The sequence below is a fragment of the Saccostrea echinata genome, unplaced genomic scaffold (genome assembly GCF_033153115.1).
Source record: "Saccostrea echinata isolate AGI-Se365-2 ecotype Australia unplaced genomic scaffold, CSIRO_AGI_Sech_v1 ptg000029l, whole genome shotgun sequence".
NCBI lineage: Eukaryota > Metazoa > Mollusca > Bivalvia > Ostreida > Ostreidae > Saccostrea > Saccostrea echinata.
In genome coordinates this window covers 40,965,220-40,989,716 of record NW_026889778.1, presented here as the reverse complement: position 1 = coordinate 40,989,716, position 24,497 = coordinate 40,965,220, and the positions used below count along the sequence as shown (strand labels likewise).

The following is a 24,497-nucleotide window of genomic DNA, read 5'->3' as shown; positions in this document are numbered from 1 at the left end:
CTGTGTGTATTTGGTCAAATTTACTTTATTCAAATTTATCAAACACTTTAGTTTTTGCCTTAGCCATAGCGATGTTTGTTTCTATTTCAAGCTTTTCTTCTTCCATCTTGAGTGCCACTTTCGCTAGCTCTATTTCTTTCTTTTTCTTTAAGGATTCTTTCTTTGCTTCAAGCTCAGCCCTTTTTTCCTCTTCTGCCAACTTCCGAGAAGATACAGCACTAACAGTAGAATATTGTCCACGACCAAAAGATCTGTTATCTTGACCATCTTCAGGTAATGATTTACTTTGTTGTTCCTTTATCTTAGCTTGTGAGGCAAAATAATCTTGTAGTGCAGTCTTAAAGTTCTGTAAATATGTTTCTCTTTCATCATATGTCTTTAAATAGTCTGATAAGTCAGTTTGATTTAATTTCCTGGAATGTGAGTAATGACGATCAAGGAAGTCTTCATAAGATTCCATCCAATCTCTGTACTTCTGACTTATCCTCTCTTCTGGTTCCCGATTGTTCACCATTACTGTTATTCTTGTGCATAGTGACTTAAGACTACTGAAAGATTTCTCCATTTGTTGCTCACTATAAATTCGTCCCTTTTCAGTGAATGTTCTAGCTCGAGCCGCAGGTTCACTCTGAGTCTCCTCAATGTTACCATTCTCCTGTTCCTCTGGTTTCTCATCAACCTCCTGCTTTGGCTGCTCCTTAGTATCTGTATCCTGTTTGTCAGCCATCATGGTCCTTCTAATGATTCAGCCCTCAAATTTGTCAATAATGTAGCCTTCCAAATTTATACCAGTATAACTATAAGTCATATTCACATCCAAATTCCAACGTTTATTATTTTGATGCGATTGACTACAATAAAGAATGAAATAACAATATAATGCATGCATACTTTAAACATAAGTTATCTTTCTTGAATTAAGACATAAATATGTATGTTTACTATAATTCCTATTCTCTAAATTATGAAGTTTAATAAGACTTTTAAAGATAAAAATATACAATATAGCAAGATTAAGAATTACTTTCGTTACGTACTGTACACTGTGCCCACATGGGTATGTTTACATTTCAATATTCAAGGTTATTCCAAAATAAAGCAAAAAATACTTATGCAAAATATACTCAAGACATTGTTTAGGTTAAATATATACATACCAAATTTGTTAGACACTGGTATACTCTTACAGAGTCAAAGACAATTGGCTACAAAAAAAATCGTGCCTTCCATGATTCGACTTCCGAGATATACAAAGAAAAACCGTAGCTGAATAAACCGGAAATTTCCGGATTGGCCGTTACACTGGTATATAACCTGTATTCGGAGTCAAAATCTGCTAGGTCAAACCGTTTAGGTTAACAAGCGTCATCATCATCATTGCGCGGACCATAGCCCGCAGAAATAAATGATGAAAATGACGAAATTTCTACGTCTGACAAATTAGCAGACTGCATAGAATCTCTATCCAATTCTGAATCAGCGTAATGGTAAATGTTTTCCCCTACAGTCTCTTTCTAGGGATGACAAAATCGCCCCATCTTTTCTTGGGCTGTAATGGAGACGTATTATTGTCGTTGCTTCGTGACGATTTCTTTCTCTGAGATAATTTCAGGAATATTATCGTCTGAAGAAGCTTTTGAGCTGCTCTACATCCCTTAGGTCACTTAAAGAAAGCCAGATAGGTGCAATGTTAACTGTACGCACAACGTACATCAAAGATGAAACACGATAAAAAAAATAATCCAAAATAAACGCAGCTACAACTTTAGGAGCGGAAGAACGAGGATCTCGCGAGATCTAGTACTTTAAAGGGGCTGGGAATAGCAGAAGCTTGGGATGTTACATATTAATACCTTACTTCAGCTTCATAAAATAAAATTTTAAAAACTCATTCATTTCATACAATTAGAAAGAGAATGTTTACGAAATCCACTTAATTCGAAGTATTTAAATGCTACTAGAGGATAACAGTTATCTACTGTTTGTTAGTAGTGTTAATTGTTTGTAGTAGCTATATTCAGATTTCAAACTTTGACAAGTTTACATATTGTGCCGTTTTATCTATTAATCATAGAATTCGAAAGTATAAGACAATGCAAAGTTTTGTGAAATATGGAAATAACGAACAGTATTAAAGCTCAAAGTCCATTAAAACAATATAAATCAATCGGGTGCAGAGCAAACACGGACCTCCAAAACCATTAGAGGTGGGATCAGGTGCCATGGAGGAGTGAGCAACTCCCGCCGACCGGTCACACCCGCCGTGTACTCCTTGTCATGATCGGGAAATAACGGAAAAATCCGTCGACAATTCAATGTGTAAATACTGGCCTAACAATCAGTATGAAAAACGTCAGTCAGCATATGACTTAATGATGGATTGTATTTGCTGACAAGGTCACTGTAGCGACCATAGAACTTACAAAATGATGACTTTAAACGAGACTGTTGATATTCTTGTTTCATCAATTTTTTTGTCAGTTGTCAATTTCATACACACAGATGATTCATTGCAGATTCATAGGTAGTTAAATATATAAAATATATTAATGAAGTATACCTCAGTATACAGTGTATCTATGAAAATGACAAGATAAAGATAACGAACGGTGGTTGGTCTCGTAAAAATCGACAAACATTACAAATTTGTGAGCAGGGCATAAAACATGGACCCCTGGAAATTCCAAAGGTGGGATCAGGTGCCTAGGAGGAGTAAGCATCCCCTGTTGACCGGCCACAACCGCCTTGAGCCCTATTTATGGATCAGGTAGACAGAACATTCCGTAGTCAAATTCAGTAAAATAACAAAGTCATAATAATGGGTATGAAACATATCAGCCAACATGCTGCCCAATGATATGTTATATTTGCTAACAAGGTCATTATAACGACCATAGCATTTACGAAATACTGACTTTAAACGAGGTTGCTGAAATCCCTGTAACATCCACTTATCTGTCAGTAGCCTGCCTCGGTTTAAAAATTGACCGTTCTTGGAGCATGCTCGTGAGTATCGAATAAGCTGTGAGATGTAAATACCTGATGCAGGTGAAAACAGGATATTGTTACATAAATAAGGAAAGTTGACGATGGAAAAGCTGAAGTAATCTCGTTTGTCATACAATTTAGTTGTTAGTTTGCCTTTATCGTTTATGGTCAGTAAAACATTCAAATATGAAATAGATCCAGTAGACTCTGCGGTGTCTTTTTTCTCAAGTTCAGTGAGATATGTCGACTTGACATATGAATGGAATTAACTGTAATTGTTAATTGATAATAACTCGTCGATATATCTAAATGTTGAAGGCCACAGCAAGTGTTTACTTCTTCTCATGTATAAGTTTTTGAATAAATTCTTCTTCATAGGAATATAAAAACAGGTTTGCTAATAATAAAGGAGCACAATTAGTGCCCATTGCAATTCCAAAAATTTGTTGGAAGACTTGGTCTCCGAAGACTACATAAATGTTGTCAATAAGGAACTCAAGCATCTTTTTAAGAGCCAGTCCGCGAGAAAACCATGCAAAATTAAAAAAGAAAATCGTCCAAAATGGAAGTTTGCAACATAGGATTTTTAGTGGCTTAAATTTTTCTTCATAAAAGTAGAAGTCAGAATATCTACAAAAAAATTGTCGAACCTCGCATCTATTTTTAGTTACAGCTCATTTGCATATTTGTCGAAAATCACACTGAATTATCAGGAAAAAACATACAAACTGATTAATTAAAAAAGTGACCTTCTGGCATTAGTTTATTTTCATTTTTTTTTCTTTTCAAAACCATGGTCTTATTCATACAATTAATGAAGAAAAACGTAATTCAAATGAATGTTTTATTTTTTAAAGGTCTATAGATCCCAAATCAACGAATATGATTTTTTAGCCATTTTTTGATGCTATTTTCTCTCAAGACCAAGTAAAAAATTGAAGTGTAATCTTTAGAATGGTTTTAGGTCTACTAAGTATTAAAATATTGAGCTTGGGAAATAATATCTACATGTTGAAAGTTAACTTTGAAATACCATACTTCGCTACAATTTCACATATTTTAAATAAGTCCATATCATATTTGTTGACTATTTCTTTAATATCTAAATGAAAAAAGAAGATTCTAAATCTAATATATTTTTTTTAAAAATAGGAATAACTGATTTAGATACTTCATATAAATTTTTATTGCTTATTTTAGCCCTCTGCAACCAATTCCCTGGAGTTTGATTGTTATCCCCTTGTTGGAACTCTTTAGTATTATAGGGTAAAAATGACAGGTATATATATATCAACATGGAATAAAGAAGGCATTTTATATGAACTTAGGGAGTTGTTGTGAGCATCATTACACTATGAAAGTGAAAACACTCTTTTCTAAGATCTTTAAATGTAAGGGGAAAAAAAACAATCCAGCTTGATCAAGCAAATAGCCCCTGCGCTTAGGCCTTCTATGTTGTATCGGTGTGTAGAAAGGAAAATTGTGATAAACTCTACTTGTTAAAACATTTATTATATGCTTTAAAACATCTCGATGCCGTTTTGTTTACTGGAGAGACAAGCAAACATTGTGCATGTATTCGGATAGAAGGATCATCCTAAAACAAGCAAGGACAAAGCAAATATCATGAATTTATGATACACGTCTACAATATTCCGCTTGTGCAAAGAACATATGACTGCAGCCAAAACATATGCCATTTTGCAGTACAAACTGGTATAAATTAAAAACGGGCATGAATGTAAGATCTATAACATGATGAAGGAGTGACAACTTCATTCAAGTGTGGGGGGAAGGGGAGGGGGGGTGGAGGGTCTGTCAAATTTTGTCATGGCATTTATTTTTTTTTATGATAGGCCTAAATACTATTAATAAAATTACATTGTGCTTTTTTAAATTTTTTTGATACATTGTCTGAATAACCATAATAGTAATAATATTATCCTTGTAAGCAGAGCCTACATTAATTTTGGAGAAGGTTGGAGAATTTTTTTTTTTGTATATACAGTTGTTTCTATTCACTGAAAACGGCAGGGGGCACCATTAAAGGTCAGATTAACTTCTTCCCAGTGGAGGAAAGATTATTCATTTTCAAGTTCAGGTTCTATATTCATGTGTATCTACCCAGTAGTTGTACCCCACCCACCCACACACGTCCCCGCAAATGAAACTGAATTGTTCCCCAAGAAAATGGATGTAATATTAAATAATTAAAGGTATACACGCTATAAAACGCGATTTTTTATGTGAAAATCATGTAATAATTTGAGAAATGTGTAATGAAAAAATAATACTTTCCACAAAAGTATATTAAATTAGTCGTTGTAATTAAAAAAAAAAAATTAAGCAAGAATTCAACCTTTTCATGAATACTGATGAAGGAAGTGCGTAGACAATGCATAGACATGCATGTCCGCTTGAAATCATAGACGACGAGGTACGTTGCATTTTGACTACGATTATGAATAAAAGGTTAATATCTGTCATTACAGAGTAGATGATTAATACTAGTTGTTTCAAAAGATAAGTATCTTTAAGCATTAGACGTGTGACATCCATGTCAAAAGTTATTTGTATACCAAACGGCCTACCTCGTTTTCTTGACGCCATGAACTTTAAAAATTTTAGTAAGATTATAAGAAAAAAATGTGCAATAATAATTTTTAAAAAGCCTAGATTTTAATAAAAAACAATTCTTTGATTTTTATTCATGTTCCTCATATCTCAGAATTATATCATAATGAATCTACAAGGATGTATGAAAATTAAGTTCTATGATTTGAAAAAAAAGCTAAACTCCCTTATAGAGTATTTTGTATAGCATTTCATCAAAATTTTACAAAAATGAAAGAAATATAAATATTCAATATAATCGTTGAAAATTTACAGGTAATTCAGAACAATTTATCATGAATTCATTCCATTTCTAAACAATTGGCAAATTGCCAATCCTCATATTGGGGAAAATTTTTGAAATTTTTATTTAATTTTCAATTTCATTATTTTTTTTCCCAATTTTAACTATGGTTATAATGAAAATGGGAACATTTTTTTCTTATCTAACAACAAGTATTTATAATTTAAAGTTCTTTATTTGACTTTGTAACCCTTTGGAATTTGAATTTTTGTTGTTTTTTTTTTTTTTTTTGAAAATTGGCAATTTGTAAATGTCTATATCTTAATAAATTATGAAATCCTAAGCTTAATATTTTGCAAAGATAATGTTTTAAGTTATATTTTGACAATAAGATCAAAAATTTTAATTTTGTATTTTGGTCTTAGAAGATTTTGGCCATTCGATATGTAAAAATTTTGTCATTTCTTCAAACTTGGCATTGTGCCAATTTTTAAGAGTCGTCTATCCTTTGATATGTTGAGTATTTGATTATGATAAATGTCAGTTTTAGAAGAACATGGTCATATAGTACTTTAAGATACCTTAAAGGAAATACAAATTTAATCTTGAATAAAATAAATCAAATGTATTTTTTACCATTTTGCTTGAATTATTTAAGTGCATTTGCACTTAAATGTGCAAAAAGAAGGGTGCGCTTCCTTCGGCCGCCATGTTGGATGATGGGGAAATTTTTTGGCTTTTTTGAATTACATGTTATGAAATCTATATACATACCAAATTTCATCAAGATATGACAACCTTCGATTTGGACAGTTTTGCATGGTTTTCTCGCTGACTGAATCTTAATATCAACTTCAGAGTATTTATGTGTAGAGTCAGAGTGATTTATAACAAAGTAATTTTGTTGATGACCAAACCTCGCCTTTTCATTATAGGGTAAATGAATGCCTTGATCTCCCAAAAAAGATAATTTATGACTCATAATACAAATAACATTTAAAGATAGGAACATATATTTCAGTATTCATTTAGGTTTTCTCGACAAAGTAATAGATACAAGAAACGTTTTCTTCCACGAGGAAGTTGAAGAAATTGAAAAAGGATATCATAAAAAATTATAATTATGAAAATTAAAGAGGAACGTTCCTTTAAGAATGTTTCCTATAACCAATCAATGTATAGTTTCTCTTGTATCCCATTATGATTATGAGAAAACATTTCAGAAAGGAAAACAGACAATGAATTTTCAAAAAAAAAGAAACATTTAAATTTATTTAAAAAAAAACAACACACAATCAAGATCAATACGAACTCATCGAGGAGGAAGGAATAGCTTCTATGAGAGAAACCTGTCATTTTATTTTACAAATTGTTTCCTTTATGATGTTTTCATTTCAATTATGTTTTTCTAAGCTTTTCCTCAATTATTCCAGCTAAAAGATAATTAATAATACCCAATATTTTCATTTAAGTTAACAAAAAGCCTTTAACCCGACAATTGTTGAGATTTACCTTCAAAGAAGTTTTTATTTCTTTGTTAAATAATTTGACAAGTTGAATCTTAATTTTAAGCAATTCATCTAGCTACATAATGTCATGATTTGTGTATTTACAACTTTTTACTTTCATTTACAACTTAGGAAATGCCGCTTTGTACGCGTCATTTTTGTTCAAGTAAACGGACTTAAATCAACCTTTTAGGGAAAATAAAATGTTATTTTTTTTTCTTTTTTTAATTTTTAAATTTTGTTTGATTTTTTTTTTGTTTGAGATCAAACTACATGCTGAATTTAGAATTATTCCCAGGAAAGTATAAATATTACATGTACATAGATTTCTTTCTAAATCAAGAATTAAAAGTAAATCCATTGATATAAATAATGCATATCTTAAATATTTTTATACAAAGTGAAAATGGGATTACAGTTTTAATGACTATTTATGCTCAAAATTGTATATTTCTTAGCCCTAAAGAGAACTTTAAGTCATTTAGTTATTTGACATTGTCCGCTGATTTATTTTCTTAATTATTTTTCTCCTTAATTTTAGTGCTCTTCTAAATCAAAAAATATTCAACGTCGGTCTTGTGCCATTCTCATCCATAGCATACCCAGAAGACGTAAAGGAAGAACCATTTGCAATTTAACAATAGATAAGACAAATAAATGTAAATTTATAGAAATTCACGCGTGTTATTTGAATTTCCTAGAAAAATAATCCCGTAATTATGCTGTGTAGTTGTAAAAATAAATTTCTTGAAAAAAGAGTAGGACAAATAATTAGGTTTTGTTCTGTTTCATCTTATGAAAACAATACTTTGAAAATCATTGTCTCCGTTTTTTTTCCATGAAAACATTTAAAAAAAAGATTGACGATAGATTTAAGATTACTTTCTCATAATCTACATATTCGATACAAATTATTTCCAATTGGTGTTAGTGGAAATTGTTTCACATAGAAATATGTACGTAGGCATAAGATCAAGAGTGATTATTGTCTTCTGAATTTTCAAACTGTTGGACTCAGATAAAAGGGAAAATATGTCACTTAAAAAAAAAATTTTGTATATTAATGATGTAGAAAAATATTGTACAAAAAAAAGAAGAGAATTGTTAGAGGTTTAATGTTTTAAAAAGATTGAAGATGAACTCTGTTTTTTTTTTAATGAATTTGTTTATTTTATTGTTATGCGGATGATACTATTGGACTTTTGCGAGAAGCGCTGACTTTTACAATCGACGTCTTACTTTGACATTTAAACCTGTGTTATGTACGTAGCTACGGAATTGTTAATAGATAAGAAAACATTATTAGTGGTTATAGGTAAGGTGTTAGGCGTGCTTACATGATCTACCTGTATACAATCAACACAAGAGATGATGGGAGGCAGAATAACATTACTTAAAATATGTTAAAATATGTTATTCGTGAGGGGTAGTATCTCCTTTCAATCTCATTTGCTGAAGAAATTAAATAAGGAAGAAAAGAAAACATTTCGAAAGGAAAACTTGTCAGGAGTTGATCAAGGTGGAAAGGGAGGTGGTTGAGGATAGGGTGGTTGCAGTTCTCTTCCTATGTGCTTCGAAACTGCCCATTATTACCTTTTAATTTATTGTTCAGCTAAATATTTATATCGCAAAAGAGCTCCCGTAGATTGCCCTAGCGTAAAAGTAAGCCGTCGACTGTAAAAGTCAGCGCTTCTCGCAAAAGTCCATTATGCTCTCTGAAAGTCCATGCATTAAATGAATTTTCTGTATATAGTTGTAAAACATGAAAACTCAGCGTAATGTCAGTAAAACAAAAAAAAGTCATATTTTATTCCAAAAGGAACATTAACTAAACCAGGCGCGGACCCAGGAATTTTTCCAGTGGGAGGCGGGGGGGGGGGGGGTGGATTGAGTTCCATCCCAGTCAAAAAATTTCCGACCCAGAAATTTCTTTACCACCAAAATTAAAAAAAAAACAACAACCCATAAACTCCTTTCCAAAGCGTATAAAACCCAGAAAGCGTAAAATCCATTTCCCATATGTGAAAAAACCTAGTTCGTCGGGTCGGTGGTTGTGGGGTAAATGTTTTCTAATGGGGGGAGGGGGGTTCCAAAGATATTTTTTCTTTGCTTCAGTATATACTTTTAATAACTCCGCAAAGTCCGGACCCCTCCCTCCCCCCCCCCCCCTAGATCCGCGCACGTAAACATAGATTTAAATACAACGAAAATATTATAGAAACTATCAAACAATTCAAATGCAGTGTACCTAGGTATTTTATTCTCAAGAATATACCAGTTATTAGAATAGAAGGGATCCTTTTCCAAAGCTAAGAAACACGTAACCAACCACAAAAATCAATGTGCGACATTATAGAAAAAATCGTTAATGTTATTTTTTTTCTTTTGATAGTCGCTTAAATCTATTTGACAAAGTAGTTGTTCCTTTTTTAAAAATATTGATATTATTGAACGTCTACTTATAAGATTTTTGAAGTATTTTTTAAATCTAAAATCTAGTACCCCGGGTTTTAGGGAACATTGGGAAATTAGACGTTACCCAATTATGTGCGCGTTTATACAAGAATGAAATTTTTCTGGGGGAAATTATAACATACTGTGTAAAATTATTTATTTTCATCTTTAGAAAAGATTACTAAAACTGAGATATTTCTCTATAGATATATTGTATACATGATATTCTAAATACAACAGAACTATGTAATGTAATGAATGATCAACGTTTCTGGCGTGCTAAATGGATTGCTCCTACATTAACTAAAAGTAAATGACTAGTTTATTTTAAAAAAATTGAAGTAAAACTAATAATTCCAGTAAGAATACTGCATACAGAATGTTTAAAACGAAGTTTAAATGTTAAGAATACGTTATTGTTTAAAAAAGAAAAGAAATGTTTTTGCAAAATGCAAAATTTAGAAAAGTTACATCCTATTGCAATAGAGTTAGGTAGATGAAATAATTTTGACATAAATGAAAGGGTGTGTTATCTATGCGATAAAAATGAAATTGGGAATGAATTTCATTACTGCGATATAATGTAATGTATAATACTTAAATAAAATGTCCCGAAAACATTATGTACATCCAAATGTTCTGTAATTTGAAGACAAATATTGATCCTGCATTCTAAAGAAAACTATATATGTTTATCACAAAATTTTATGACATTGTCTGTTTTCCTCAAATAATCTCTGCTCTTCAAGTTTGTTGAATATCTGTTTATATGTACATGTACTATTGTACTAATTGTTGAATATGTGTATATATGTACTATCTATATTGTTTTTAAGAACAAATGATTGCAAAAATAAAATTTAGCTGAGAAATAGTATTTACAATAAAGGGTGATGGTTTTTTTTTTCTTAAGAAAAAAATAAAAAAAACTTCCCTTCATATACATTATTGAAACTGTTCTCATTTACAACCATTAGATTTAATGTATGTCAAAAGAAACCACATATTTTGAATTTAAGTCACATAACTTTTTTAGGGGTAACGGTAACAATCCTGTGTCGGTTTCAATTGTAATTTGACGTCATTATCGATATTCATATCTATTGTTAAAAAATAGAGATATGAAGATTTATTGCATGTTATAAGATCTTATTTTCTTCTATGCATTATCGTTATAAAAGATAGATTTTTAAGGTCTTTTTGTACATTAAGGATGTATTTTTTATGAGGAAAAAGCAGTACTGTTAAGGCTTACTATCAAGAAATCAACAGAATAAAGAGGTGTACAAGTAGCTACCTTTTTAATCAAAATTTGAATAGTTAAAACTCTTCTATTACCAAACGACTTTAATATCAATTGAAATAACATAGTTTATCCCACAATTTATAGGAATTTTGTTTGGTCTCCTGATTTTACTGTCACGTGATAAATGCATTTAATGTGTACTGCATGGAAGTCATAAACAAATTTTAATATTGGAAGGATATATCCTGATTCAAATCAGAATAAGAATTTCTGTTCAATCAGCATATAGAAAATTACGCGAAAATTTTTAGTTTGCCATATAGTACTTAGTTAATATACATGCAACTATATTATTTTCTTCTTAGTTTACATTTTTATTATTTAAAGCAATAAACAATAATTATTTATAAATTTCATCATGACTCTTTATATCTCTTATGTTCTGAACTGTTTTGATTAATTCATATGTTCCCAAATAATTTATTATTGGAGATGTGCATGAGTTGATAGCCAAACCAATAATTCACTCAAGTGTAACAAGCATATATGTAAAATATGAAAAGTATCGAAAAGAAATATGTCGGAATACGGATACATGTAGTTAGTAAGCCCTAAATTCATGAAAATGTTATGCCTTAAAGAATTTTGGTCAGCTTTAAAGGTTGCACAACAGTGATAAATTTTGCTATATATTCTTACCAAATATGCACAACTTTGAGTGGCTGGTATTAATTTAAAACAAAATTTTGAGAGGTTTCCTTTTCAGATCTTGTAAAACAATTCTTCATGAAGATTTTAATACCAAAAAACACATGGCCATCCAGCAAGGTACGCAAGTTTGTTTCAGTATCGTACCAAAATGCCCGAATCGGGAGCAGAGATTCAGGAATTATTTTGCATCAACCATGTTTTGACGTGACCATCAACTGAAATACTGTTACGATACCTAAATAAGACTAACCGGAAGTAGTGAATATCATTATAGGTATAAGAGTACAAAAACCCGGATGTTTACATCACTTGCTTGTTAGACAAAGTAGTGATAGGAACAAAATAGGTAGGTGTAAAGTATGTAAGTATTTTCATTTTTTCATTTTAAAGTAAACGTATTTCTCTTAATAATTGTTGAAATGAGGGAATGTGCCGTCTTGTAAGATGGAATGTTTTTCTTCCGGTACGCTTTTTTTTTCCTTTTGGTTTACAAGTGTTATTTTCGTGCGTGCAGCACGAGAAATTTTCTTGTCACTTGTCGCCTAACTCTGTTTCTGTACAGTTATACATTTCTCAGTCTTTTCTCAGTTTATTTTTTACTCTGCCCACAATGTATTTCATATGTTTGTCTTCTTACATTTTTACGAGAATGCGCTCTATGTGAAAATTAAATTAGGCAGGAGAACTGATACACATTATGAACATTATTCACATGTCAATTTAATCTTAATTGACACCAACTGTACTCTTAAGAGATACCTTAATAACAAATAAATTAATAATAAAATTATTAATTTATTAAAATTAATAATTGGAAGAAATATTGCTCCGATATCTACAATATGACTTATTCAAAGTCGAAAGAGGAATAGTTACAATCCTATATAATATGATAATCATACTTTAATTAATATTGATTCAACATTAGTTTATTCATATCATAATCTTTTATAAAATGATAATGATATTTTATTTAGTATTTATTAAACGTTAGTTAAGGTCTTCCGTTTCCAACGAAAGACCTTCTACTGATTCTGTTGTTTTTTTTTCCACTATTATTATTAGGTCTTCCGTTTTCAACGGAAGACCTATAGTGATTCTACTGTTTCTTCTTATTAAGGTCTTCCGTCTTCACGGAAGACCTTATAGTGATTCTATTGTTTCTTCTTATTATTTTTTAGACAAAATTTTGTGCACGCGATATCTCGAATACTATTCAGTGATTTTCTGTGAAACTTTCAGGGTTTGTGAGCAATGATATGTTCTTGTGGCATGATCAAGAAAATTTGGAAAATTCTCTTCTGGTTCCAAGTTAGGGGCAATTTCCTGATTTTAAAATGAAATTTTGTCCGCGAATTTTCTCAAGAGTGGCTAAAGAGAGGAACTGGAGACTTGTCAAAGATAAAAGAGCATGAGTTGTAGATGGAACGATTTTTTTTATGAGTCGTCAGTACTTCCGGTCGTCACCGGAAGTGATCAAAGAAATCGTAAAATTTCAACTTTCCTTATTTAAATCAGTACTTATATCACATTATTGCATCTGTTTTGTAGTTTCGAAATATGTTGGTCCCACCGGAAACAAAAACATCAACTTCCGGTTATAAGAGAAAAACTACATAATTTGAGTATTTTTCTTTCCCATTAACCGTTCACGGTAGCTCAGTCGGTAGAGCGCTCGCTCCGTGATCGGGAGGTCGTGAGTTCGAATCTCGGCCGCGACAGACCCAAGTCGATAAAATGGGTAGCAACTGTTCCTTCGCCATGCGCTCGGCAATTGAAGTGAAAGTTGCGGGTCTTTCGGATGAGACCTTAAAAACCGAGGCCCCGTGTCACGGCAGGCGCTGGCACGATAAAGATCCCTCACTGCTCAATGGCCCTGAGTGCCGAGTAAAGGTCAAAATTTGAAGCCCTTCACCGGTATATGGTGACGTCTCTATATGAGTGAAAAATTCTCGAATGGGACGTAAAACAACATACAATCAATCAATCAATCTTTCCCATTAATGTCTTTTGTAGATAAAGTATTTGAAATGAATTTTAAATATGTTATTCAGACTGCAAATGTCTAGAGTAACGTCAAATATCTTTGTAAAATTCACTTCCGGTTGCGTGTTTTCCTGTCCTCAAAATGAGAAGTTGTCTGAGCAAGATCTCGGAAACGTTAAGAGACTTAGACACCAACCTTATATGAGCAACAGACCTTAAGATGTAGGCAAAACTACTTGGGTTCAGAGAGTCAGCCGTCACTTCCGGTCGTCATAGGAAGTGATCAAAGAAATCGAAAATCTCAACTTTTCTTTTTTTAATCTAAAATTGCATCACTTTATTGCATCTTTTTCGCAGATTCGAAAGATGTTGGTCCCACCGGAAACAAAAACGACAACTTCCGGTTATAAGAGAAAAACTACATAATTTGAGTTTTTTACTTTCCAATAAATATTCTTTATAGATAATGTATTTGAAATGAATTTTAAATATGTTATTCAGACTGCAAAGGTCTAGAGTAACCTCAAATATCTTTCAAAAATTCACTTCCGGTCGCCTGTTTTTCTGTCCTCAAAATGAAAAATTGTCTGAGCGAGATCTCAAAAACAAGTAAAAGATTAAAACACCAAATTTTTATGAGTAGCAGACCTTGAGGAGTAGGCAAAACCATTTTGGTTAAACGCGTCCGTCGTAACTTCCGGTCGTCACAGGAAGTGATCAAAGAAATAAAAAAAATTAACTTTTCTTTTTTAAATTAAAGCTTGCATCACTTTATTGTATCTCTTTCGCTGTTTTGAAATATGTTAGATTCCACCTGAAACAAAAACGTCAACTTCCGGTTTTAGGTGATAAACTACGTTATTTCGATATTTAACTTTCTCATAAATATTGCTTATCGATAAAGTACTTGAAATGTTTTTATGCATTTTGTAGATACTGCAAATGTATAGAGAAACGTCAGAGATTTTTTATAAAATTCACTTCAGGTCGCGTGTTTACCTGTCCTCAGAATTAGAATTTGTTCTCACAATATTGCTCGGCAACAGTAAACGACTGAAGTCTAAAACTTTCAGAACTGATTGTCAGTCATCAGTTTATTTGAATCGCGAGGAAATCTTGTATCGCTGTTACTTCCGGTAGTGACAGGAAGTGAATGGTTAATGGTTAGCACGTTGGATTTTCACGCTGACAACCAGGGTGAAATCTCCAGAGCGTCTAAATTTCTTTTATCACTTTTTCAGCTTGAATGTACGTTTTGATTTTCAAATTCGGACGGAAGACCTCTCATTGCTCGCAATGAGTTTCTAGTTATTATTTTTATAATTTTTTTGACTTTCTAATTTTGTGCACGCGATTTCTCGAAGACTATTGGATGGATTTACATGAACTTTTCAGGAAAGATGTGTCGTAACATGAACTTGATCTATCTGAAAGAAAATTTGGAAATTCGCTTCCAGTGCCAAGTTAAGGACGATTTTCTGAATTCAAAATGACATTTTGTCCGCGGAAAATCTCAGGAACGGTAAAAGATATCAATGTGAAACTTTCAGGGATTATAGATCGTGATAGGTACAAGCCGGGTCGCTACTTTTCGTTCGTCATCGGCACTTCCGGTCGTCACAGGAAGTGATTAAATTAATCGTAAAATTTTAACTTTGCTTTTCTAAGTCAATACTTATATCACATTATTGCATTTCTTTTGAAGTTTCGAAATATGTTGGTCCCACCGGAAACAAAAACGTCAACTTCCGGATATAAGAGAAAACTACATAATTTGAGTATTTTTCTTTCCCATTAATATCCTTTGTAGATGAAGTATTTAAAATGAATTTTAAATATGTTATTTAGACTGCAAATATCTAGAGTAACGTCAAATATCTTTGTAAAATTCACTTCCGGTCGCGTGTTTTCCTGTCCTCAAAATGAGAAGTTGTCTGAGCAAGATCTCGGAAACGGTGAGAGATTAAGACACCAACCTTATATGAGCAACAGACCTTAAGATGAAGGCAAAACCATTTGGGATCAGAGAGTCAGCCGTCACCTCCGGTCGTCACAGGAAGTGATCAAAGAAATCGAAAATCTCAACTTTTCTTTTTTTAATTAAAAATTGCATCACTTTATTGCATCTTTTTTGCAGATTCGAAAGATGTTGGTCCCACCGGAAACAAAAATGACAACTTCCGGTTATAAGAGAAAAACTACATAATTTGAGTTTTTTACTTTCCCATCAATATTTTTTCTAGGTTAAGTATTTGAAATGGATTTTAAATATGTTATTCAGACTGCAAATGTCTAGAGTAATCTTCAATATCTTTTAATAATTCACTTCCGGTCGCATGTTTTCCTGTCCTCAAAATGAGAAGTTGTCTGAGCGAGATCTCAAAACCAGGTAAAAGATTAAAACACCAAACTTTTATGAGTAATAGACCTTGAGGAGTAGGCGAAACCATTTCGGTTAAACGCGTCAGTAGTCACTTCCGCTTGTCACAGGAAGTGATCAAAGAAATCTAAAAAGAATTAACTTTTCTTTTTTAAATTAATGCTTCCATCACTTTATTGCATCTCTTTCGCTGTTTTGAAATATGTTAGATTCCACCTGAAACAAAAACCTCAACTTCCGGTTTTAGGAGATAAACTACTTTATTTTGATATTTAACTTTCTCATAAATATTGCTCATCGATAAAGTACTTGAAATGACTTTATGTATGTTGTATATACTGCAAATGTCTAGAGAAAAGTCAGAGATTTTTATAAATTCACTTCCGGTCTCGTGCTTACCTGTCCTCAAAATTAGAATTTGATCTCACAATATTGCTCGGCAACAGTAAACGACTGAAGTCTAAAACTTTCAGGACTGATGGTCAGTCATCAGTTTATTTGAATCGTGAGAAAATCTTGTATCGCCGTTACTTCCGATACTTCCGTAAGTGATGTAAAAAAGTGAATGGTTAATGGTTAGCACGTTGGATTTTCACGCTTACGACCAGGGTTGAATCGCCAGAGTGTCTGAAATTCTTTTATCTCTTTTTCAGCTTGAATTTTCGTTTTTATTTTCAGAATCGGACGGAAGACCTCTCATTACTCGCAATGAGTTTCTAGTTATTATAATTTTTTTTCTTACCGATTTTCTTACCGATTTTGTGCAGACGATTTCTCGAGAACGCCTGGATAGATTTTCATGAAATTTTCAGGAATGATGGCAAGTCATCTGAACTATATGCTTTTTTTAATTTGCCGTCATCACTTCTGGTCGCGAGATATGGCCAATTTTCCATTTTTTAAGTGGCACTTTGTCCGCGAGTGTTCTCAAAAACGGTTTGAGATTGAGTCTTGAAACGTTCAGTGATGATAGATTGTGACTCGTAGAATTGAGAAACCTGTTTCGTTTATGTTGCCGTGACGTCCGTTGTCCACCGGAAGTAGTTTAAAAATATGCAAATTCTTATTTTTTTTCTTTTTGAAATGTTTATAGTAGGGGCAAATATACTGTTTCGAGTCATATTATTTCCACCGGAAGCTCGCAACGAGATCTCATCTAGTTTATTCATATAATTGGAGTGTTTGTATGTTTGTTGTTTAACGTTTATCTCGAGAATTTTTCACTCTTATGGAGACGCCACTACTTGCCGGCTGAGGGCTGCAAATTTTTTATCTATACTTGGCACTTAGGGCCATTGAGCAGTGAGGGATCTTTTTCGTGCCAGCATCTACTGCGATACAGGACCTCGATTTATATGGTCTCATCCGAAGGACCAGCCTCCACGTCCCGCAGTGGATTCGAATATAGGTGAAGTGTATACACATATTATAATCTATTAGTAATAGTAGTCTGCCATTTATTGTTAAAGTAATTCTATCTATTATAGTATCATAGAAAACGTCGAATAGTTCCAATTGAGTATTTAATAATATGACACCATGGGGAGGATTAAGCACCCTCTATCGACATCAATGTAAATTGACATTACGAAATCTAATTTCTTTCTGTACTAAAAGGAATTTTAATGATCAAATTTGCCTTTGAAAGTTCATATTACTGAATGATTAAAATATACTTAATTAAAATCAGGGAGTTGATTGCCTAAAGTTCTTTTTATATGATTGTCTAAAACTCTATTTTGTAGACAAACATCACTTTTCTGAAAATTGTGGCATTGACGTCTTTCAGCACCTACTTTATAATAAGAATGGGAACAATCGTGAAAACCAACAGGACCTAATGATATACAAATATAACCTTTTGATGAGGTCAATCCCTATATATATATAGAACGAGCACGAAGTGCGATTCGATATGCTTTCTCTAAAGTCTATATATTTGGGGATTGCACCGAAAGGCTATATTTGTTGTATTATTTTTAGTATCAGTTAATCAGAGATATCTTAGAAATCCATGTTTCAAATACTCAATAGTTTCTCATGTTAGGCATTGTCTTGTTATTCTCATTATGACGTCAGAATTACAAACTTAACAGTAGAAGCATTCGTTTTTAAAAGCATTCAGTATGTATTAGCTATTGTGACATCATCACTATCGTTGTTTCATGTAAGATTGTTTCCACTTTTAGAAACACAAGGTTTACAAGATTTTTTAAAAACTTGAAATAGAAGCACCCTCTTTAAAAGATGTTTTGTACTTGATCATTTAATCTAGTTTGAGTCAATCAGAGAAAGGTGAGTAAAAAAAATGACCTCACACATCTTCATCAAGCTGCACTAAAATACAGGCAATGGAAATAAATTTCTATGACTCAGACTATGTCTTTTGATATTTTTTTTAAATACCTACCAAATATCTCATTGATATCTCAAGTCACAAGATAATTATGCCCAAATATGATGCTAAAAATGTCAGGAGTGCAACACCTTTTCGTGACATTTTAAAAATTAATATTTTTTTCATTGTTGTTGGAAGTGGACTGAATTGATGTTGGACCTAAAGACTTTCCTGATAATATTCAATATATTGAGCTTTAAATGTAGACTGTAGTAACCCTTTTTTGACCAAGTTATGGTCAGGGCTGATGCGGAAAAAATTAATACCATGTCGGTAGTGTAGAAAAAAATGTAGTGTCAGCGAAAAAACATTGATTTTAAAAAACTGTATGAAAATTAAGTCAAAAAATAATTTTCGAAGTCTAAGACAATAGCTAATTTTTTACCATTTCAAACTTAAAATTGTTATATGAATCACAAGCAGCATTTATGGGAGGCAAGTATCTGTGCATACACAATATGTGAGAGTGCAACATTTGATGTTTTGCTCCCCAACATGGAAATACTTTAATCATTTTATGTCTCTCTGCTTTCTATTTTGGACAATAAAGACACAAAGAACATTTTTTACGAAATATATCTATCAATTACTGGATCTATCTTTGTTTCAAATTTATATTTCTATGGTCAGGAGTGCATCACATTTTTTGAAAGTTTCAAGTTCAATCATAATAAAAAAAGCATCTTATCATACTAATAAGTATTTTTAAATAAATAATGATCTATCTGAATAATTTAATACTAAATTATTGGAAGTGTTATTACTGAAATCTGCAGCTGACTCTTTTTCAATTTTATCAATCCAGATGTGTTTTTATCTTTTCTTTTAATTTGTTATGAATGTACAAAAAACATTAAAAATTGTTAAAAACTTCAAGAAATTCCATCACAACGTCACTGAAACAACGAGCCACTAGTTTCAAAAAAGGACATCAATCAACCAAGCTTGTTGTAAATTTGTGGTTTTAAAAGAGAAATGTGATTTTTTTTTTTTCCATCATCAGGAGTCCACCTTTTATATGTGTCTTAAAATATTGTAAGCGTGACTTAATTATTATTTCGGCTATGTTTTTGTGTTAACTATAGGCGATAATTGGTTCATCGATAAATATCTCTGAAAATTGTGTGTGTTTGCAAAATGTTCCAGTGTTTGAGAATGCGTTTTTTAAACCCTAAATACATGGGTTGTATTTGGTAATCATAACATTTGGTTGACGCCGTTTGCCTCTCAAGATTTTTTTATGATTAGTCTATTCTTCACAATTCTATTTTAAAGACTCACATGCTCTTGGTCAGGAGTGCAACAAAAATGCAAGAGCTATTGCTCATAAAATATGAATAAATATAAAGAAAAAATCGAGGAGTAGAATGATTCTGGCTGACCTCAATCGCTTACGGTGTTTGTCCTGTGAAGGAAAATGTACACTAAAATATACTTTTATCTTCTAAATATATTTTAGCTAGTTTTTCTTTTACATTAATGGTGAATAATTCAAAATATAAAGCCAAATTTAAATACTATTATGTGTTTTAACAATGAAGTATTGGACTATAAATACTCCACAATATCGTTAAAACTTGATGTTGCTTTATGGATTTTTGTGTTCTATGGTTTTAATTTTTAATTATACTACAGCTAGGAGTGCAATAAAATTGTTTTATAATGACCATTGAACGTCATCTAACTTTGCTAAAAATAATTTGCAAAAGTCCATTAAACAATACAAAATAGGAGCGGAGCAAACATGGACCTCTAAGACATCAGAGGTGGTATCAGGTGCCATGGAGGAGTGAGCATCCCCTGCCGACCGGTCACACTCGCCGTGTGCTCCTTGTCCTGATCGGGAATCCATTGGCAATTCAGTGTGTGAATAATGGCCTAACAATAAGTATGAAAAAGCCAGCATTTGACTTAATGATAGATTGTATTTGCTGACAAGGTCATTGTATCAACCATAGAACTTACGAAATAATGAATTTATTCGAGACTGCTGATATTCTTGTCTCATCAACTTTCTGTCAATTACTTACTTCGATTTAGAAATTGTTCATACAGAGAGAATTCTCTGGCATATCGAATCAACTGAGAGATGTCAACCCCGTATGCAGGTGATAAGGGTATATTGCTGCATAAGTAAGGGAACTTGACGATTGAAAAGTGTATTATAAAGCTTTGTTGTAGCTGAAATCATTATGTATATCAACAAATCACAGATATTTTTAGACATTTTACAGTCAATTCTCAGAATAGTTTTCATCGTTTCAGAATTAAAAAAATGAATGTAAAATAACAATCAAAACTCCAATTTCTTTAATTTCACATAAACAAGAGAAGAAACTTAAGCGAGGTTTAGATCTCATCATTTATATCCCAAAGGATAAAAAACTTTGATTTTTTTTTTACTCTATATTTTAGAAAGTCTTTTAGGATGTAGTAATATTTTCTTTTTTCAGATAAAGTTCTACTAATAAATATTCTGAAATTTTTTATACATTTGTCTAGAATGAATGTACATTATGATGTTATAATTGAAAAAAAAATGTTATGGTAATTTGAATTTGTTAAAAAAATCAATTTGTCGGTCATTATATTTGAATTCACCCTACATGGGAACAATAGAGAAAAATAGTAAAATAATAAACGTGTTTATACTATTCTTAAAATTTATTTCCAAGATTTGCAAGTTGCATTTGATGAGAGACGAAAGAAAAAAAATCCCTACAAGAACAAAGAGATTTTAGCTTGTGTTTGTCCCTATGGCTCATCTTAAAATCATCAACTGTCTTTTTATAGTTTACGTTTTGAGTGAGTTTTTTCCTATTATTTGGAATTATTCTACATTTATTTAACGCTACACATAATTCAAACGGCATATTTGATCTTATGTTCATTTCTAATTGAGGTAAAACACCCATATGATGTTTTACAATTTCATGTACGCAATATATAACTTGCATGCTTGAAAAAAAAATCAAATTTTGAATTTTTATATTGATTTAGAGATCGCAGAACAATCCAGGCCTAAGCTGTGTACCTTCAAGCCTCATAAAGATGATTGTAATAATCATGGATGGTTATGGGATTGTCATGCACTTAATATTGATAGAATTCCTCAAAATATTCCTGATAAATATCGAGATAAGTCAATTGCTTTAGATCTTTCCTACAATAACTTCACCACGATATCCTTTGAAACGTTTTCAGAAGTCAATATGAAATTATTGCTAAATATAAAAGCTCTCAGTCTAGTGGCCAATAAACTTAGAATTATTAAAAAGTTTGCTTTCAGTTTATTAAAGAATTTGTGTTCTCTTGACCTTAGTCTCTGCAATTTAGGAAAATTTTCTTTGGCCAATCAATCATTTGCTAATCTAACTAAGTTAAAAATTTTACGTATACTTAAAAATGAATTTCAACACCTGGGATATCCAGATATAGAGATATCCAGACTTTTGACATTGCAAGAATTGAGAATAGGAACATTCAAAGGGTTTCATTTTAATGATCCATTTCGAAAACTAACACAATTAAGACGGGTTTACTTGTTTGGAGAAAATTCAAAATTTCACATAAAAAACACAACATTTGAGGGTTTGTCCAGCTCTCCTATAAATCATCTGCGATTACAACTCATGAACATGGTCTTTTGTGATGTAAATGAAGAAATCTTTTGCTCATTTCCTGTTTTGAAAAGTGTGGATATTATGTTTGGTGGATTGTGTGATTTAAACGTTGCATTACTATCCTTAAAGTGTCTTCAGAATCGGACAATGGATTACATTAATGCATATGGAAATATACCACGAAATGTAGAAAAAACAGTTTTTCTGAACAAGAACAATTGTAAATATTTGTTCACGATGTGCACAAAGATTGTCATCCTTAGTAAAAACCGGATAGCTGGAATTTCAGAAAACCTCCTAGAGACACGTATGGGTCAATGCATGGAGTTCTTTGATATATCTGGAAACCGAATTGATTCTGTGAAGCTTTCTTTCATATTTGATTTTCTTACACGATATCCGAAACTACAGGTACTAGACGTCAGCTTTAATAATCATCGTGCTGATGCTGGTACAACATCTAACAACAGTAATTCTTATCAAAATCGGACCGAATGGAACTTTAACTCTGTCAAAAAAATTAGAGGTATTAAAGGTTGCTTGGAACAAATTTTCTTTTTTGGGTCTGACATCCGTTTATATTACTTTATCAGGAGAGTTTTTGAAAGAGTTGGATGTAGCAAAAACAAACCTTCCCTGGGAATATTTAAATCCAATCCAGACACCTTCTTTAGAAATTCTTGACATATCCGATAACTATATTTTCAAAATAAACGTTCAAATATTACAAATCGCACAAAACTGGAAATATTTTTGGCAAAAAATGTACTTTTTGGCTATCTCCATGATTTTGAGATGGAAAATCTTTTCCTCGGGCTTAAAAGAATAAAAAAAGTTGATTTAAATCAGAATTATATATCTTATTTGCCGCATAGTATGTTTAAAGATCAAAGACTTTCCCTTTCAACTTTGCATCTTGATGACAACGAATTGTCAGAAATTCCTGTATCACATTTACGAAAGCTTGATCATCTATACATGCGCTATAATAAGATATCATTTTTAGCAAAATCTGACATCGAAAACTTATTAACTTTGGATCAGAATATAAAGTTTATATCTATGGGAACCCAATAAGCTGTGAGTGTGCGCATATTTCTTCTCTCAAGTGGATGAGAGAAAATCAACACCGATTCGGAGATTTGAAAATCACTATGTGCATAGGAAAATTAGTTTCAGTAGCAGAATTTTTGCACGAAAAAACATTTAAAGAATTTGAATTGATTTGTCAAACAAACATATGGTTGACATGTTCTTCCATTTTGTTGGTACTTCTACTGACCACAATACTGACTGCAGCACTTTTGAAAAAATATCATGTCCATGTTGATTATGTAATTCTCCGCCTTCGTGGACGATGGAAAGGTGTCATGCATGTTGCAAATACAGAAACATTCAGATACGATGCTTTTGTGTCATACGCAGAAGAGGACTATCAATTAGTCTGTGCAACTGTATATCAAGAATTGATCCGTTTAGGTTTCTTACTGAGCTTACCAGACATCGACTTTATACCTGGCATCGCAAAAGCGGAACAACTCCTGCAAGCTATTGACAACAGCAGAAAAGTTATAATTGTCGCTACGGAGAATTTCCTGGAGAGTGGATGGGAATCCTACGCCGTTCAGATGGTAGTGACTCATGCCTTTCACAATCACAGAAAAAAAAATCAATAATAGTGATCATTAAGGGAGGTATTCCTGTAGAAAGAATGCCAAAGGACCTACGATACATTTGGTGGTCAATCATAAGCATTCATTGGCCAGAAACGGAAGAAAGATGGTTTCATTTTGGGAAGAATTATCTACTGCTTTAAAATCGAATTAATCGGGGAAAATAAATTTGTTTATTCATATTTAATTTTTGCATATCTTGTTGTTGATTGTATATGAAATAAAACTTTCATTTAAATCAATTTCCACCTGAAATACAAAGAACTTCATCTTAATTTCTTTTAACTCGGCTCATTTATAAAAATTTGCCTATCCTATTGCATATAAATGAAAGACTTAATATTTTCTTCACAAGGAAAATGAAATGGTTTATCGTTCAATGAGGATAAATTATTTAACAGTATCAAGTATATTTATATATCGAAATACTTTGACGTGTGTTTCTCAATTATTTGTATCACCACTTTTGCTAGTCTGGTTATTGTTGCAAAGAAATACTTATTTTTGTTAAGTATATGTAAAATTATTTTTTTGCTCCGCCTTTACTAACTTGATTGTCAATAAAATGTTTCAAAAGTATATTATATATTGATTTATTGTCCATTTTATATACTGTTTGCAGTGATTATGAACAAATTCTTATCCAATTATTGCACAGTAGAAACAAACATCT

The 24,497-nt window shown here is 32.0% G+C and overlaps 2 protein-coding genes and 1 pseudogene across 2 annotated transcripts in view; 1 reads left to right on the top strand and 2 right to left on the bottom strand.

Annotated features, from left to right (window-relative positions):
* The window catches only part of LOC133195947 (potential E3 ubiquitin-protein ligase ariadne-2-like), a 191,660-nt gene that overhangs the window by 105,948 nt on the left and 61,215 nt on the right, over window positions 1-24,497 (bottom strand). The gene's annotated exons all lie outside the window — the stretch shown is intronic.
* Window positions 26-1,195, bottom strand: LOC133195945 (uncharacterized). Its single transcript, XM_061331930.1, has 2 exons — window positions 1,158-1,195; window positions 26-851 (listed from the first exon to the last, which is right to left on the bottom strand). Exon 2 carries the CDS (start codon window positions 728-730, stop codon window positions 26-28), a length of 705 nt encoding a protein of 234 aa, XP_061187914.1. The 5' UTR covers window positions 731-851; window positions 1,158-1,195.
* On the top strand, window positions 1,054-23,978 carry LOC133195327 (toll-like receptor 2 type-2; annotated as a pseudogene).

What these genes read in the sequence shown, in the direction of transcription:
- LOC133195945 (XM_061331930.1), bottom strand. Translation starts at nt 730, where the DNA reads ATGATGGCTGACAAACAGGATACAGATACTAAGGAGCAGCCAAAGCAG.